We start from the raw sequence: 18,453 nt of genomic DNA on the forward strand, positions 1-18,453 counted from the left end.
AAAATGAGTCTGATAAACCTGTGATTGATCCTTTAGCCACAAAAACTGAAATCACTGAAGATGACGATGATGTTGATATGTAAAGTTATGAAAAAATATCTTTCATTTAACTTGCATTCAAAATTTGTCTCGATTAACAAGTTTTAAAATTTCGAACTGTAATGGTCGTACTTGCACACAGTTTATTGCATGAGTTTGAACAAGACCAAGGTTGAATAACCCACAGAGGAGAAAAAGATACTGAAATCCAAAAATTTCAAGCACAAAGAAACCGTTCCGTTCTGTATTTACGTGGATCTTGAATGTTTGCTGCAACCAACTCATACTCAAGTGTCAAAAAATAGAACAATTTACCAGAACCATGTTTCGTACAGCGTAGCATATTACCTCCATTGCGCCTTCGACGATTCCATTTCAACGTTCAAAATTAAACGAGGAGAGACTTGCATCCAATGGTTTGTGAATTAGTTGGAAAAATTGGCACATTCGTTACAAACATATTTCACAACTGTTGTACCCATAGGACCGCTCAATTGCAATCAGCTTAACAAATTTTATTTATCAACGGTGTGTCACATTTGCGAAAAACCGTTTACGCTCGAAGACGTCGAACGTCGTGGTCACAGTCTTTTCAATGGAAAGTATCGTGGTGCGGCTCACCGAGGCTGTAATCTAAATTATCAGAACTCACACACTATCCCAGTGATAATCCATAATCTGTCAGATCACGATTCGCATTTTCAGATTGAAGCATTGGCGACAACTTTTGAGGGTACTATTCAGCTTGTACCCATTGATGACAAATACTTCATTTCGTTCACCAAATTTGTTGAAGGAATGGACATACAGTTTAGATTTATAGATCCGTATTATTTTATGCCCAGCAGCCTCGAAAAATTGGCAACGTATTTGAATGATATCCAGAAGACAATCACACGTAAATTTTGCACTAGCTCCGAGAAACTTGAATTATTAACCAGGGAAGGTGTTTTCCCGTATGAGTACATGGATTGTTAGGAGAAATTCGAGGACGTTCAGTTACCGCCCAAGGAAAAATTTTATTCAAAATTGAACAACCAAGATATATCGGGTGAAGATCACGGGTACGCATGCAAAGTTTGGCACGCTTTCAGGATTAAAACGTCAAGAGTGTACTCGGACTTATATTTGAAAACTGACGTTTTTCTATTGACAGACGTTTTTGGAAACTTTCGGCAGAGTTGTTGGGCAACGTACAACCTGGACCCTTTACATTATTACACAGCGCCCGGTCTTTCTTTTTACGCGATGCTGAAATGTACTGGTGGTAAACTCGAGCTTCTCACCGATGTTGATATGGTTCTGTTTATTGAAAAAGGTATTCGAGATGGCGTGTCCTAATACTCTAATCGATATGCAAAGGCTAATACTAGATACATGGGAGGTGTTTTCACTTCAGAACTAGAAGAGTCGTATCTCATGTACTTCGATGTCAACAGTTTATATGGTGCTGCTATGAGCTTTGCTCTACCATGCAGTTGCTTTGAATGGATGCCAGATTTCGAAAAATTTGATGTATTTCCCATCTTGGACGGAGCAGAGTTTGGCTATGTATTAGAGGTGGTTTTGGAATATCATGAGGAAGTGCATGAAATGCACAACGATTTGCCACTGTGTTCGCAGGAGTACATGCCTCCGACTTCGAATAGCAAGCAGCCGAAATTGACGACCGCATTAATTACCATGCAAAACTATGTTATTCATCACCGCGTTTTGGAACAATGTTTAGAGCTAGGTTTAAGATTAGTTGAAATTCACAGAGTACTTAGATTTAGGCAGACACCGTGGCTTAAAAAGTACATAGATTTAAATACCGATTTGAGAAGATAATGGAGAAACGAATTCGAAAAAAACTTTTACAAATTAATGAACAATGCAGTTTTCGGTAAGACGATAAAAAATATTAGAAAATACAGAGATGTTAGATTGATCACAAAATGGCATGGTAGATATGGTGCTAGAGCTACCATTGCCAAACCAAGTTTCCGCTATTGCACCATTTCTGGTAAGGATATGATAATAGTTGAATTGCGTGAAACTAAAGTCACACTCACAAACCATTATATGCAGGCTTCTCTATTCTAAATCTGTCGAAAATCTTTATTTACGATTTTCACTACAATTATGTTGAAACGAAATTTGGACATTAGGCAAAATTTATGTATACTAAGACGGACAGTTTGATACATCACTTCACAGTCCCTGACAGGTACGACTGCATCAAACAGGACTTGAAGAAATTTGACACCTCCGATTATCCGCCTGATAATGTCTACGGAATGCAGTTGGTTACCAAAAAAAAAAAAAATGTGAGCCGTCACGGGACGCCTGGCAGATGTGAAACATCGACATTATTTTGTAATAAGAAAAACATTCGTGCGCTACACGCCATCAGATGATTTTGAAATACAATTTTATCAGTCTTTATAAAATTTATTCTTTAAGCAATTGTTCTGATGCATTAATTTTAATTAGAATGAAATTAAAATTAATTAAAATTAATAATCAATTTAAAAACATTGTATGCAATGAAATTTATGTGAATTTTAATCTACTAAGAAAGTAGATTTTACATTTACTGGCGTTAAAACACACCAAATATACACGTGCTTAATGCACAGATAAATGCACACTTTAATTATAAAAATTTGTTTTCAAGTAAAACACAGGTTATGTGTACTGTAGTAAACAAAAACAAAACACTGTATACACTCCGGGAGTATACAATGGACAGTCGATTGCGCACGGCGACGCGTCGCCACACCGTACTACCATCATATAGCGTGGCGACGCGTCGCCACGGCTTGCGTCGCCACGCCAGAAATCTGTTTTACGTGCGGCTATAGATGTTTCACATCAAAAAAAAACGTACAACGGAAAGTACAACGGAAATATTCGCACGTGGACAAAGAAGCTTTTGCAATAGTGTTCGCCATAAAGCATTTCCATCAGTATATTTATCGGAATCATTTCACGTTGGTAACGGACAATCGTGCATTAACTCAAATTTTTTCAAAAACCAAAAGTTTGCCGGTTTTTAGTGCAATAAGGATGCAGTATTACACTGTATTTTTGTCGGGATACAATTTCCAAATACAGTATAAAAGATCGGAACAAAATGGGAATGCAGATTGTCTATCTCGTTTACCAATATGTGATAGTGAAGAGTGCGAATCTATTGATGTCCTTGATATTTTTTATATGAATATGATTCATACTTTGCCAGTCACATCAGAGGAAGTGATTAAAGAATACGAAAATGACAAGGAACTGTTCAATATCATTACTTTATTACAAAAAGGTAAGGATTTGTCGGTTAAAAAGTGTTGAAATTGCAATCCAAAGGAATTTTGTCTAGAACAAGGTATGTTGTTTAGAAACCACACGGTGGTAGTTCCAAGAACTTTGAGAGCAAAGATTTTAAATGAATTGCATACGGGACACTTTGGTGTTATAAAAATGAAAAATTTGGCTAGGGGTCATTGTTGGTGGCCTGGTATACACCGTGACATTGAACAGGTAACGCAAAATTGTTATGAGTATGATTTATATAGAAATGAGGCTTCAAAAGTAGTTAAACATATTTGGGAAACAGCTACAAAACCTTTTGAAAGAATTCATATTGATTTTGCGGAGCCTTTCAAAAGTAAGATGTTTTTTGTATTGGTCGACGCATTTTCAAAGTGGCCAGAAATTCGTATTGTGAATAATATACTGTAACGAAATAATCTTAGAGAGCGCCAGAACTGGAGTCACGCACCCGAGCTTCGACAGGGACGAAATAGCGCATTGCGACCAAGATATTACAGGCTGTTGTTTTTTTTTATTTTTTTTTTTTTTTTTTGAGTGCACCGGCTACCCTCCAGCGACCAACTCCGACGCCGAACATCTTTCGAGGCAAGGCGAAACCGCGGAGATCTCGCGGGAAGGACACCGAGGCTGCGGAGGGGGAGGCAACGCAGATCCCTGCAGCGCGGGAATCCAAGGCGGACGCGATTCCCGCTGGCGGCCGGCGCACCGCAGCCTCCCCGCTCACCCCGCCTACGCCCAACCAAGGCAACCGCGAGAGACCAGCTAGCGACGAGGGAGCACCACCTCGCCCAACCCCAGGACTCCGTAGTGCTGCGCGGGAGACGACATCGCGATCTAGCCTTAAGTTCTGCGCCGCGTAGCGACGACAGGTGCGCGGCAAGTTGCGCAATCCCCAAAATCGATGACCGATCGATTGTTGCGCATTCTTAGCGTGATGACGTTACGAAGGATTAGCGTGATGAGATCGGCGTTGCGACCATTCGAGATCACTCTAGTTCTGGCGGTTAACGAGGACTATCTAACACAGTGATCGTGCGTTTTTTTTTTGGTTTTGAGAGTTTCGAGGAAATAGAGTGATCGTGAGGAAAATGGCAGCAAGGGACCACGAGGGAGTTGGCCCTTTTATCGCATGGATGTGGAGCGGTAAGCGCTGTTAACCTTCTTGCGAGAGAATCTCGAGAGATCATTAGTAAAGGCTTGCCGAGGACGGATAGCCAATGAGGATTGGCGTTAGCGACTGTACTCGAGATTCTTTAGCCGATACATTTGCTTGGTGACCGTAGCCTGAGTTGCGCGTAAGGAAGTAGCGTTAATTTCGGGGGATCGAGGAGATCGAGTCGAGTCACGGGTTGAGCCGAGACATTATTGCCTCGAGTTTGAGTGTAACTGAAATCCGTTACACGGGGTCATTTTACTTCATCCGATACAGCCTCCGTTCTCGTGTAGGTCGCGAGCAGTCTCACGGGGAGCATTCGAATTCGCGACCGCGTCCCGCTGTCGCAGAGAAAGTGGAGCTCGGGTGCGCGCTAATAAAAATATTCGTTCCTAGAGGAGGGTCGCGGGTGCCGCGACGAGCCTCGTTTCAGTTTAGTTTTTTCTTTATTTGCATAATCCGTTATTGTTAAGTTGGCGATTAGCGCCGTTCTGTAGAGGACGATCGCGAGCAGCGCGTCGCGTCCGATTTTGCTTTTGGTTTCTTTTTGTGTGTAAATTAGCGGTCACGAGTAGTATAGTGACTAGCGCACGTAGGCCGTAGAGGTCTTCGGGATCCCTTCATATTTTTTTCTTTTTTGTGATTGATTATTTTGTTTGCTCGTTCTTTTTTTTTTTGTAAGCTAAGCGTTTGCGTTTGGGATCGCGAGGACAAGCTTCCGCAGTATTGTTATTATTTTTATTTTTTTTTGGTATTATCGCTATTTTGAAATATATTGTTTAATTTTCTTGCTGCTTTGTGAAATAACTTGTCGGCGTACGTGTGGCGTATCTCTCTCTACCCAAAAATTACCCCTCCCCTCTCCGCGGTACTGAGCTATCGAGCATATGGTCGCGGTATATCGTATTACCGATTTCGAGGCGTGTTGACCACGCCAGGCGCCCAACAAATTTCGCGGTATTATTGCAGGTTCAGGGGACATCGTGGACGCCAAATTATTGTGCACGTGGTAAGTTCTCGGTCATTTTCTCCGAGTGACCGAGGAGCGGGAAAAGTCCACGTCACAATGCAAACTAAAACTATTATACCATTGTGTAGAAAAATGTTTGCTGCATACAATGCTCCAAAAGTAATTGTTTCGGATAATGGAACGACATTTATTTCAAGAGAATTTTTAAGATTTGTACAAACAAATGGAATTCAACACAAATTCACAGCCCCGTGTACTCTAACAACGAATGGTCAAGCAGAACCCTTTGTCCAGATTCTAAAGAAATCGTTAGCAAAAATGATGGAAAATCAGAACACGGATTTGGAGTATTGTTTGCAAAGAATGTTAAATCAGTATAGAATTACATCATTGCCGAAATGTGATAAAAGTCCTTACAAGTTATCATTTAATAGAGAACCACGTTGCAGAATTGATTTGATGAAACCACAGAAAAAAATTATTCAAACAATTGATAACTCTATAAGAAGTTTTTGCATAAACAACAGAGTAAGTTGTAGGAATTATAGTAACAAGGTCAAGTCGTTTTTCGGTAGAGTAATTAAAAGAATAGGTAATTTGCATTATTTAATCAAATTTGACAATAACAAGGTCTGGAAAAGACACATAAATCAAATTCTGAAAATCGGCGAAAACACAGAAAACCGATCGAAAACGTTTATTGATGAAGAATATTATTATGTACCTGATGAAGAATTTACTAAATTAGATTGTATAAGTAACGTTAAAGTTGGTGAATATGTGCAAAATGTGAGGAATGTTGTCCAGAATAAGGTACAAGATATGGTAAATATAGAGCCTAATAGTATGGAAATTGAACGCAGTGCGTTAAATGTAGAAGAAACGGAAAATGATGAATTACAAGGGCCTCAAGTTCAAAGAGTTTCAAGAGATAGAAGAAGAATACACTCTCCTCAACGTTATCCAGATGATTGTACTTGAAAACGTAAGAAGGAAGCTTTTTTTTCACAAGGGGGAGTGTTGTGTAAGTGGGCTCAGTAGCATCGGTTTGACGCAAGTGTGTAATGGTGTGTCGTGGAGAGTACAGCACGAGAGCAAGACTCACTCGTCCCCTAGCCTCCATAGCATTCGCGTAATTGTCAGTGGGTCTCAAATGAATAAATCGTAAATCATCCAAAAATCTCAATCATTCCTCCTACCCCTTTCACTCCTACGTGATCGAGAACCCGAGGATGCACCCCTACTAGTGTGTTTTCCCAACCATAAACAAATCACAAACGATGAACACCACGTTGTATATGGCACAAGAATCAAAGAAACTCCTTGAAAGTAAAGCGATATTGTCTTTACCCAATAAAAAGCACGGTGTGCATTGTTTGTTATCTTATCATCTTAAGCACAACTGTTTTTTAGGAAAATTATATGGAAAAACAAAAATTCTCTACTAATTCATAATACAGGAAAAAAAAATATGCGATGACACGAAAAAAAGCTGTACTCGAATTTTACGATGATGAGAGGAACAGTCTTACGATGCCTAGTAAAAAGGAATACGTATCAGTACGTGATGTAGGTGGGAACCAAACTCATGTCCGAAGGAAATTAATTTTTTCAAATTTCAAAGAATTGTTTGAAAGCTTTCGTCTGGAGTATCCTGACAAAAAGATAGGCTTTTCAACTTTCGCATCTATGAGGCCAAAGCACTGCACTTTAGCAGGTGCTTCTGGTACTCATACGATATTTGTCTGTTCAATCCATCAGAATGTGAAGCCGATGATCTCAGGTAATATTCAGCTTTACAACGAATTTGTGAAAAGAATATGTTTTATATCGGAAAATCGGATAGTTAACCGATAAAGGATTTTTATTCGGGATTATTGCCAATAAAAAACTGAAGTTTAACTTAGGAGTTAAAACAAGATAATAGTTTATTAAAATAATCAAATACCTTTTACAAAGTTTAAGTAAGAATTAGAGATAATCATCGTATGAATACCGAGACCAACTGCTTCATTCGACGTATCAATTAAGACTGATCATTTTGTTCGATAGTATTCATATCGAAGGTTGACTCGTTTGCACTTTTGCATCCTTTCATTTCCACATTGAATTTGGGTCGTTAGTCAACGCATCGAATCGGTCTTGGTCGCTTCTTATGCTTATTCGACACATTCTTAGGTATTTCGAAATACACTCGTTCGTTATTTCGAAATATACGATTTACATTAATGTTGAGAAATTATCGTTGTATCTATCCGAAAACGCATTGAGGATACAACATATGTGATTAACAGAAAATGATAGCAATTAAAATCAAATATTTCAAGTTGCTCTTTGAAAGAGCTCAGCAACGACACTATACAGCCTATCGCTAGCTGCAAGGATTATGTCAACGCCATTTTGTCTCGTGATTCTACCAAAGATTGCTACCTAGGAAAATGTTCGAACTGTCCGGGAATCAAATTTTTGTACAGCCTTTTGGATGAATTGTTTTCCAATAATAAAGTCAATGAGATAACATACAAGTAATGGATAGCCAAACCTCGAACTTCGCTCGAAACTTTTCTTAAAGAATTTTATGAATTCATCGAAGATTTCTGTGGGAAAGTGAAAGCTCTTTTGCCTCATGCTTTCATTTCCAAAAATCAAGGAAATTCCGTGAAAAATTTAAAAGAATCATCGCAAGAAGGAGAGTTTCTGGCAATATGCTATTTTGCCGAAAATTATGCTTTCGTTATCCAAGATGCGGCACCGAGTTTCCATTGGAATAACGCTCAGGCAACAGATTACCTAGTCGTCATTTATTTTAAAGATGGACACAAAAGTTTGGTAATCGTCTCTGACAATACGGCTCATGATTCAGTTGCAGTCCATCTTCACACGACAATCGTGGTGAACTACATTAAGTCGATCTGTGACAATGTCAGAAAAATTTACTTATTTTCTGATAGTGCACCCCAATAATTTAAAAATTTATCACATGCTGTTTACATATGTTATCACGAAAAAGACTTTGGTATCAAAGCGGAGTGGCATTTCTTTGCTACAAAACATGGGAAAGGTCTGTGTGATGGCGTTGGCGGGACTCTGAAGCGAGAGGCAGCCCGAGCAAGTTTACAGCGCCCGGCGCCCATCAGATTGCCAAATCACCATTGCAAATGAGTTGTACCATTGGGCAAATCAATCTTTCAATCTCCCTAATATTTCTGTAGAATTTTCAACGAAGCAATTTTAAGATAACGAAAAAGTAAAAATAGAAAAGAGATTTGAAAATGTTAGCCGAATATCACATTTACAAAAGATACATTGTGTGATTCCCCAAAGCGACGAAAGCGTAAATGTAAAAAATCATTCATCCTCGATAAATTACACATCATATAAAATTCGCAGATCATAAAATGCAATAGTATTTATTCATTTGTAAAAATCCTTCCAAAGTCTTTTCTTAAATTTATATTACTTTCCCGATGATGTTGCATTTAGGAAAATATATTGAATCCTGAAAAATGCGAAAAAAATTAAATTTACTAAAAAAAAAATTATTCGTTGAAAAAATTGATAAAAAATTACCGTTCTGCCTACCCACTTCGATTTTGGTTGTGACATTTTTCATTTTGGCTACAGAATTGATGTCATTTTTTTCATAATTTTCAAAAATGTCCGTTTGACCGTTTTCGAAAGTATTATCACTTAAGGGGTCGGAGGGGCGTCAGGGCGGTTGATAAAAGACTGAGAAAAATTTGGAGATGTTATTTTAGGCTAACAAAACACCTCTGGTCATTAAGACTCAGGATGTCCCTAAATTGGAGGACACGGACCAGCCAGCGTGATACCTGACTGAAATGCAACCGAGAATTTCTTTACCGGAAGCTCGTCCGACGCATAGATTTTGAATTATAAGCGATAGAGCTGGGCCAATCAGAGTGCACCATTTCGTCTGGATTTGCCGCCACGGAAATTGCTGTTTTGTTCGTCTGGGCGAATTATTATTATTCGTTTACGAATTAAATATCGGCACCTCCCCTCTCTCCCTGTTGTACCCCTTCTCGGGCGCTGACCTCGGTATCGTTGCCGCGGCACACGCTGCCGGCCGCACATCACGGACGCATATCTGACCGATCCAAGGTCAGATTTTCAAAATTTATGATGGTCGATCCAGTATTAGTGATTCAAAATAAAAAAAAATCGTAATATTTTTTTATGTAATATGACATGCAAGGGCTTTTGAATCGTCAATCACGACTCTGAATTTGTAGTTGGAAATTGAAATTGGATAATAATATAAATTTGTTCCATGAACCTTGAATTGGCAGTGTGAAAACGGGAAGTTCGAGGGCTGGCTCACGGTCAGCCTTAAGCCGCTTGTTTACTCACACGGACGATGCAATTCAGTATCGATGTATGTGATTTAAGTATCAATTACTCAAAATTTATCAAACTTAAAAATATTTTGAATAAGACTATGAATTATCAAAATATTTCTTCTGATATTAAGACTACACGCAGAAATTTACCAAATCGATTAATTTTTACCAATTCAATCGAGCCGTGTCCGATTATTTTGTTGAAATCGATTAATCGATACATCGATCATTCTCAGATAAGTGGCCATCACTAGCATTGATCTCAACAATTTCAACGTTACTTGCCACTCCAGACCCGCATTGAATCGACGAGGAAATAACTAGGAATCTGAATGACACCATATTTTTTTGAGTTGAATTAATTGAATTTATTCATGTAATTCGACTTCATTTTTCTATTCCAAACAATAATAATTATTTTTCCTCAAATTCAGATAGATTTATTAAATTCAAACTGCTTCATTCAAATTCAGGTATTTCGGAATTTTCTTCTTCTTAATTTAAAATTACTTTTTTATTTGAATTTAATTATTTTTTTCTCTAAACATAAAATTTTGACACGAATCTAAAGTAATTCAAAGTAACTTGACTTATTACAACTCTTCCTAATTCAGTTATATCTCAAATAATTCTCATGATTTCAGTTATCATTTTTAGTGATTCAGTGAATTCTCATTTATTCAGTTATTTAGTATTAACTCAGGTGAATCGTAATTGATTTACAAACCTATTGACACGTCAATTCAGCGAGTTATTTTTCCCTCGCATTATTGAAAAATCGGATGTCAATGATGAATTTAAAACTAGTGGAAAAATTATGTTGCAAAGACACAAAAAATGTTCGGAAAGCATAATTCTGAAGATCCCAAGCCAGATTGATTGAATGAGTAATTATGAACCCTAACGGCATTTTAATCATCTAAAGTCTCTAATTTCATGCATACATCGATGATTGGAAGTGTTTTATAACATTAAATCTTACATCCGCTGATTTATTTGGAGATTTATTTTTATTTTCACTCGTAGATGTGTGTTTTGTAGTATTGTGTAGCTGGGGATTCGCTTATGTTCACACGCACGAGTATGCGTCCGTGATGTGCGGCCGGCAGCGTGTGCCGCGGCAACGATACCGAGGTCAGCGCCCGAGAAGGGGTACAACAGGGAGAGAGGGGAGGTGCCGATATTTAATTCGTAAACGAATAATAATAATTCACCCAGATGAACAAAACAGCAATTTCCGTGGCGGCAAATCCAGACGAAATGGTGCGCTCTGATTGGCCCAGCTCTATCGCTTATAATTCAAAATCTATGCGTCGGACGAGCTTCCGGTAAAGAAATTTTCAGTTACATTTCAGTCAGGTATCACGCTGGCTCATCCGTGTCCCCTAATTTAGGGACATCCATGTTTGTCTCTTTCTACGTAACGCCTCAAGTTTTCGTGTTACACTTGATTTTACTCCTTACATAATTTCCGTACTGGGCCCTAAAACTCAAATCGTTTCTTAAGGAGTAAACTCCAAAAAAAAAAAAAAAATCTGAATCATCTTACGCTATTCGCTCAAGTGTCCCCTCCGTAGTTTCGGATGCGTAACTTTAGTTCTGGGACTCTTTCACAAAGTCTTCGCGACCCAATCATGGAAACCCCTAAATTTGGTTCCGCCAAGGGTCCAAGGAGCCCCTTCTAACGGGCATCAAAAATGTCACGTTACAGTCTACGTATATCATATACACGAATTGATTACTGTTTTCACTATTTGTTTGTAGTTTTTTTCTCTCCTATTTTTGAAGATACGAAGATCAATATGCGATACTTTATCGCGGTTTTTTTTTGTCGCCAACAACTTTTGTTTGACATAGTTTTTGACTAAATTATTAGGTTCCAAATGAAACGATTCAACCTTTTTGACGTGAAAACTTCTTCTGCACGGGAGTGATTTGAAACTCGATAAAACGAAATGAAACTACTATCGATGTGATGAAAATATCGTCGAACCAGAAATGCAAAACTTAACTCAATTAGCGCGACAATGATTTGAAACTCAATAAAACTCGATGAAACAACTATCTATGTATCGAAAACTCAACTTCTTCAGCACCGTAATGATTTCAAACTGGATGAAACTTGATGAAACGACTATCAATAAACCGAATAATTATTTCACTCCTGATACTGCATTCGCCTTATTCGCTCGCAGTTTAGTTTCTGAAGGTTTCACTTCTACCACGTGTGAACTGCACACTTATTTTTTTTTTACGATGACCTTGGGAGCTGATCGCAAAATTATTAATACCATTTCATTATGTCATCGAAGTACTCTTAGCTCAATTTTACAGATTCGCAGCAAAACGTACTACTTTTCATGCTTTTTAGCTGGCCTATGAGTGCGTAAGTCAGTGTAATGAGAAGCGTGTATGCAAGACACAGCCAGTTGAGGCCAGCAAACAATGAGCCACGTGCGCATGGTAGCCTGTACATAATCCGCTGATAAGTGATTACAGAGTTAATCAGCCTTTTTTTCAACCATTATTGTTTTGTAGAATCAGCTCCTACGATACGAAATTGTTGGCTAAATTGCTTACAATTATATATTATGTTGTTCTATTGAATATCAAGTTACTTAAATAAATATGTTGTCAATTGCAGATTGGAATATGGAAATCCTGGCAAAAAGAAGGACTGGATATCAAGGATATAGTTTGGCCCGGTGGCTCCCATACTCCACCGCAAGGGGTGCCTGAAAAATTTCATTTGAAAATTACTTTTTTAGAAGAGCCACCCTACATTAACTTAGCTCCACCAGATCCCATTACTGGAAAATGTCTGATGGACAGAGGCATTCTGTGCAGAGTTGCCAAGGAATCCGACATAAATGGGTGAGCGATTTTACTGACCTATTTGAGCTCGATACCAATCCATTGCACTGCACGTAGGATTGCATCATTGCTGCAAAATTACTTCATTCTTGCCTTCGATTATGAATAATTTCGGAAAAACTTCCTGTAAAACCTTGCAGCGAAAAATCATTGCTCGAATTCTTTATGCAAATGCTGTCATATTGAAGCAACAGTTAGGTTATGAGTTTGTTGTGCAGTATTAGTCCAATCAGTTGGGTAGGCTAGTAGATAGGATACTGAGAGTTCTGAATCAAGATAACGGCAGACCGACCAAGCCAGTTTGATGTTTGATGATGTACTCACCTACAGTTGGTATGTCATCTACAACGGGTCCGACATTTAGCTATATTAACAGTCGATTTCAAAAAACGGGGAACGTTACCATGGGTTTTCACTAGTCACACCACCTTCATCGATTATTCGATGTTCTGTACCACTAACGAATCACACATAGCGGCAATCGATAAGATCTGTTTTGTTGTTGTGTTAATTCAATCACTTATTGTGAGTCTAGAATTCTGCAACTCATGGAAAAAAAAATGCCAGAGAATGATAGCTTTTGAGACAATGCCGACAAAGAGCTCAATGGGTGACAAGTCGATCAAATCAGTCTGCTAGGTGAGGGATTCCTATACGATTTTTCTAGGAATTGCGTGCCGAATCATGTTTATTGGAAATTGTGATGGAGATGAATGAAATATAAAACGTAAGTTTATTTCAGCCGCGACTCTGTTCCTTCCGTCTTCTCTTTATAAACTATTCCGCAATTATGAGAAACTTGTGGAATTGAACTTTTATTGAATGCAGGGGATTTAGAAAAATTCAACTTTATCAGCTGCGTGGACCGTCAGCCGACCAAGAAGATGTCGGAACTGGAAATTAGTAGGATATATAATATCACGGGGGTAAGACTCGTGAAAACCAAATTTAGAACCTGTATTGCGGCCTCGATCGGTCAGGATTCAATATCTTCTCTCCGCTTAGAACGGAAAAGATACTGTAACAAAGTTTGAATATGAATTTTTTATTCTGTTCAAGCACTATGTGTAAGAATGTATGTAGATGGAGAATGTTTACATTTTTCGATTCTTGCTTCCGATGGGAAGCCAAATAAGACGGACAAGCCGTCTAATAATTGATATGCGGATATGCATATCGTTAATTACGAGAATGTCATTGTTAAAAGATATAAATTCGAACTACTGGTGATTTCTAAAAATTAACGACGGAGCCAGGAATCGAACCTGGAGAGTGATTCTGGATCTTTTTGCGCTACTTAACGACTCTGCCTAATGTGAACGCCCCGTTGTCAGGCGCTATCTCGGTGTACGTGCGTTACTGATCTATCGGAATTTCTTTATTCTATGGTGAATTGTGAAATTTCTCAAATAATTTGCCGCGTTTCGGAATCAGTTGCAATAATTCATAACGACAGGTAAGTAACGAGTTTTTAATTTCGGAATAATTTTTTTTTTCATGTGCTACACAAACGAACGTTAATATTTTTGGAACGCATTAGAATAATACGTGTTTACAATTCAGCTCTTTGATAATAGTATTAATTGAATAAAGGTTGATTATTGATTGTGGCTGGGTAAAAATGTTACAAAAACTATTTCAAAAATTTTCTAATGAATCAAAAAAATATATAATCAAAAACAATACTGTAAATTTATATATTTGATACAGGATTTTGGACAGTTAACGATATGTGATTTGGAGAATTCTTAGCAAATCAAATTTGTCGTGATAAATATATTTAAAAAATATGAGTGCTTTTTGGAGTCCAACATCTCGAGGAAGTTGAGGATCAGAGACCTAGGTTGAGTTGCCGTGGAGTGCCTGCTGTATACGTTATAATTAATTTAATTCCAATTAAATACATCACCAATCTCTAAAATGCGTTCCATACACGAATCCGAAGGAAGCAGACGATCTTACGGCGTATGTGCACTAGGGTGGTCCTTCATAAGATCATACCCTAATTTAACGCACCCGTTGGCTGCCATGTCTCCAAATAAATAGTAAAAAATGCCCCACAGTCCTCAAATTTTTCCGATTTGAATAACGTACTAATCTTGGAACTCGATGGAAAATGTTTTGTTCCTTTCGCAGTATTGCTCCGAAGAATCTAAAACCTAACGAAATTCTTACATATATGGTAGTGTGAATTTTACAGATTTTTAACGTTTTTTTGTTACTACTCAATCGTGCTGTAACTCCAAAAATAACAATTTCAATATAGTTTTCGGAATTACAGCTCAGAAAATAATGTCATTGAAAATCTGTAAAATTTATATGGGATACCTATTACCGTAGGTAAGAATTTAGCCAAGTTTCAGATTTTTAAGAGCAATACTGCAAGAGGAACAAAAAAACGTATGTTATTGACATGGAAAAATTCGAGGGCTGTGGGTTACGACTTAAAATTGAGCTATGAGCCCGACCTTCTGGCTACATTTTATGTTATTTTTTTGGATACACAATATCAGTCTACACGGGCCATAAAATTTCCAAATGACCTTATTAAGGACCACTATAATGTGCACCCATCTTTTGCTGGCTAGCAGGTTCGAGGAGTAAGTGGTACTACGTCAACTTAAAAAATTCTGTGGTATGAAATCGCATTACTTGAAAGTCGTATTAAAAATGACCACCACAACCAAGACGAAGTCAGCGAGTAGCACGTCGACTGAATTGATGACAGTCAAAGCTTAAACCAAGAAGATTTAGAGAATTCTAAGAGATGCGTATTTCTTTCACATAGAAACATACGAATTTCAACTAACTGTTTAGATATTCAATGAGCGGTGTTAGTTACTGGCCGGAAAGCTTCATGATGCTCTAATGTAAAGAGAATTACGTGTGATTATTGATTGTCTCTGGTGCGAAATCACCAACATGAAATCTTGCACGACAGCCCACACGTGCGAACAGATGGCATTCAAACTAACAACGCAGACCTATGAAATTCAATTTTGGATGATGGTAAAACTTTTATACATCCATGCTTAGAAGAAATCTGTTTCAATTTGTCACGGATCAAACATATCTTTTGCCACTTGAATTGTAGAAATAAATTTTTTTCAAGTCACGCTGGCTTGGCACACGACGGAGAGCCGTTATATTAGTCTACTTGAAGAACTGGTCCGACAGGTCCGTCTCGACACGGTGCAACTCAATAAACTGTAACCCTGTTAACGGAAGACCCTACTGATATATTGGTAAAAACAGGGAACCTTTCGCAGAATTTTTTCTTCGCAGCGCAGCGCTGCGAAAGGTTCCTTGCGTCTACACTTTCATCGCAGAAGGTTGCAATTTTTTTTTTTAAAGACATCCTAGCCTAATCTAAAACTTTGGGGATTCGTTTTTTGATTGGAACTATTTAATCATTTAAAAAAAAAGAATAAACTATTTTTCCCAAGATCTCAGTAGGGTCTTACCTTGAAGCGTACGAGTAGAGTTCGTTTCAGCAGAGGAGGTTCACTCTAGGTCGAGCACATCGGCAACTCTGTCATCCTCGCAGTCATCCATGTCAAAGATATCTGTGCGAAGCAATACCATAGTTATCTTAGAATTAATCAACACACAAAATAATGCATATTATGTAAATGACCTTATTATAAAAAATTAATTGATACATGCTTGTAAGTGTATAACATTACACTTTTACGGTTTGTAAAGATACAAATCTTGTGAGATTTATAAATAAAAAGTCATCATCTTTTAATACGTAGGAATATTCAAATAATGTTGCTCACGACTTTATACTCAATACGGTGGGGTTATGTTAGGTTACGATTAGCTTAGTACAGTGAATGATATTAACGGAGTTTTATTTGTCTGCTGCTACAAATTGTACGATTTCGTGAGAGTAAATCTCATAATTTATGCAATCCAAACTGTGATGATATTATTGATTTTAATAAGCATATCTTAACCTAAACTAATACCCACCGTTTAATGCTAAGTATTAAACCGTGAATATATTCTTATATTTATTTATTCAGTTATTCTACGAATTATGAAGCATAACGAAGAGAGGATATTTAAAAGCTTTGCACTAAGATTTTAATTGTGAATTCACACAGTCATAAAAATATGTGTAAAGAACAAGTCATATTTAAACTTGAATCGCGTTATAAATTATAATATATAATATACGATCTTGATAAAGCAAAACCTTTACCACGTTATAATCTACCATATCAACAAGACAAAACCTTATTAAATAAGACTTCATAAAAAATCGAACGAAAAACTAAATAAATAAAAAATATTATTGTAGCAAATAAAAAGTTAATTTATTAAGATTTCAATACATTATATCATTAGTTAATAAGTACATCGTATATGAAGTATTTTTGATTTAAAAATTTTTAAAATTTTGAAATCTTTATAAATTAATTTTTGATTTGCTACAATAATATTTTTTATTTACTTATTTCTTCGCTGGATTTTTTATAAAGTCCTATTAGCCAACGAATAATATTATTTTATTAAAAATATAGAATAATCACTTATCTTACAGAGAAAAACGATACGAGGCACGAAAATGAGGCGTGCAATGGAACTCACGTGCCGTAGTGACGCGCCGCGCTAGATAAATTAATTTTTTCCAATAGTAACGATGATATGCCAATGAATTAAAAATACGTTTTTCATAGGAAATTCAACATACAATACGATGATTATAATAAGAAGTCGCTTCGAGTTGGGGGCAAGTGTTAAAAATCGATTTGAACATTTGAATCGTTTATAACAATATGAATTTCTTAATAATTTTTAATGAGATAATCTTTATATTCAAATTCATTCTTTTCTCTTTAAAATGAAAAAAGAACAAAAGTTTCTAGCACAATTACAACTGGAGTTACGAAATTTTGAAAATGGGTCTCCAAACCGAAAATTGCCAGATTCTCAAATTTACGACCCTGTCTATTACCCAAAGTATATGAAAAATAAAAAGATCCTGAAATACGTATGTCTGTGTTTTTCGATAAAGAACCCGTGAAAAAAAATCAGCTAAATTAAAAATGTGTCGGTCAGAAAGGTGTTCGGTTTGTAAAAGAAAGTATCATAGATAATGGAAGTTTAAATATTCATATGTCATGAAATGAATAAGATTGCTGCGTTAACCGACATCATTGTAAAAAACAGTCTTTTTACCGATTTCAGACTGTGCAATTTCGTTTTACTATTAGAGCATTTTTTCCAAAACATTTAATTTTGACGCCTGATAATTCTCTCAATAAGCTCTCGAAGTCAACTCTTGATTGTGACGCAAAGAAAGTTACAATACTATAAGTAAGAATTGAACGAATTTTCATGCAGCTTTGTGCCGTGATTCATAGAAATTAATTCCAGAGTTTCTCGTTGTATGTGTGTCACTAATCTATTTTACCCTCTCTATTTATTTAAAATTCTTCTGAGAGGAAATAACAGCTGATGCGCAAGAAGCCGGGCAGTTAGTCTTCTACCGATATTAGCGCCGGTTAATCAATGCAATTTCAACATCCGTCTATACTATGGAGATGATCGTGGATGTACGAAGTTTTATCGGCCCTGGAAAAACACTTAAAGCCAAGAAACTTAGAGCCATTAATGTAAATAGATGACGTTTGGTAACTATCCCCTTCAAGGCACCCTGAGCTCGATTAGCCTTGCCAGTTAAATACACAGCTAGTGTGTACGTTTGGCTGAGACACAATTACCACGAA

At 37.2% G+C, this 18,453-nt stretch overlaps 1 protein-coding gene across 1 annotated transcript in view; it reads left to right on the plus strand.

Annotated features, from left to right (window-relative positions):
• LOC124293695 (glutamate receptor ionotropic, NMDA 2B) overlaps positions 1 to 18,453 on the plus strand; it is a 1,867,270-nt gene that overhangs the window by 886,620 nt on the left and 962,197 nt on the right. Inside the window, exon 8 of the mRNA XM_046735718.1 lies at positions 12,483 to 12,712. Within this exon, the coding sequence (XP_046591674.1) occupies positions 12,483 to 12,712 (230 nt within the window). The remainder of the gene's footprint in view (positions 1 to 12,482; positions 12,713 to 18,453) is intronic.

Source organism: Neodiprion lecontei, chromosome 3 (genome assembly GCF_021901455.1).
Source record: "Neodiprion lecontei isolate iyNeoLeco1 chromosome 3, iyNeoLeco1.1, whole genome shotgun sequence".
Taxonomy (NCBI): domain Eukaryota; kingdom Metazoa; phylum Arthropoda; class Insecta; order Hymenoptera; family Diprionidae; genus Neodiprion; species Neodiprion lecontei.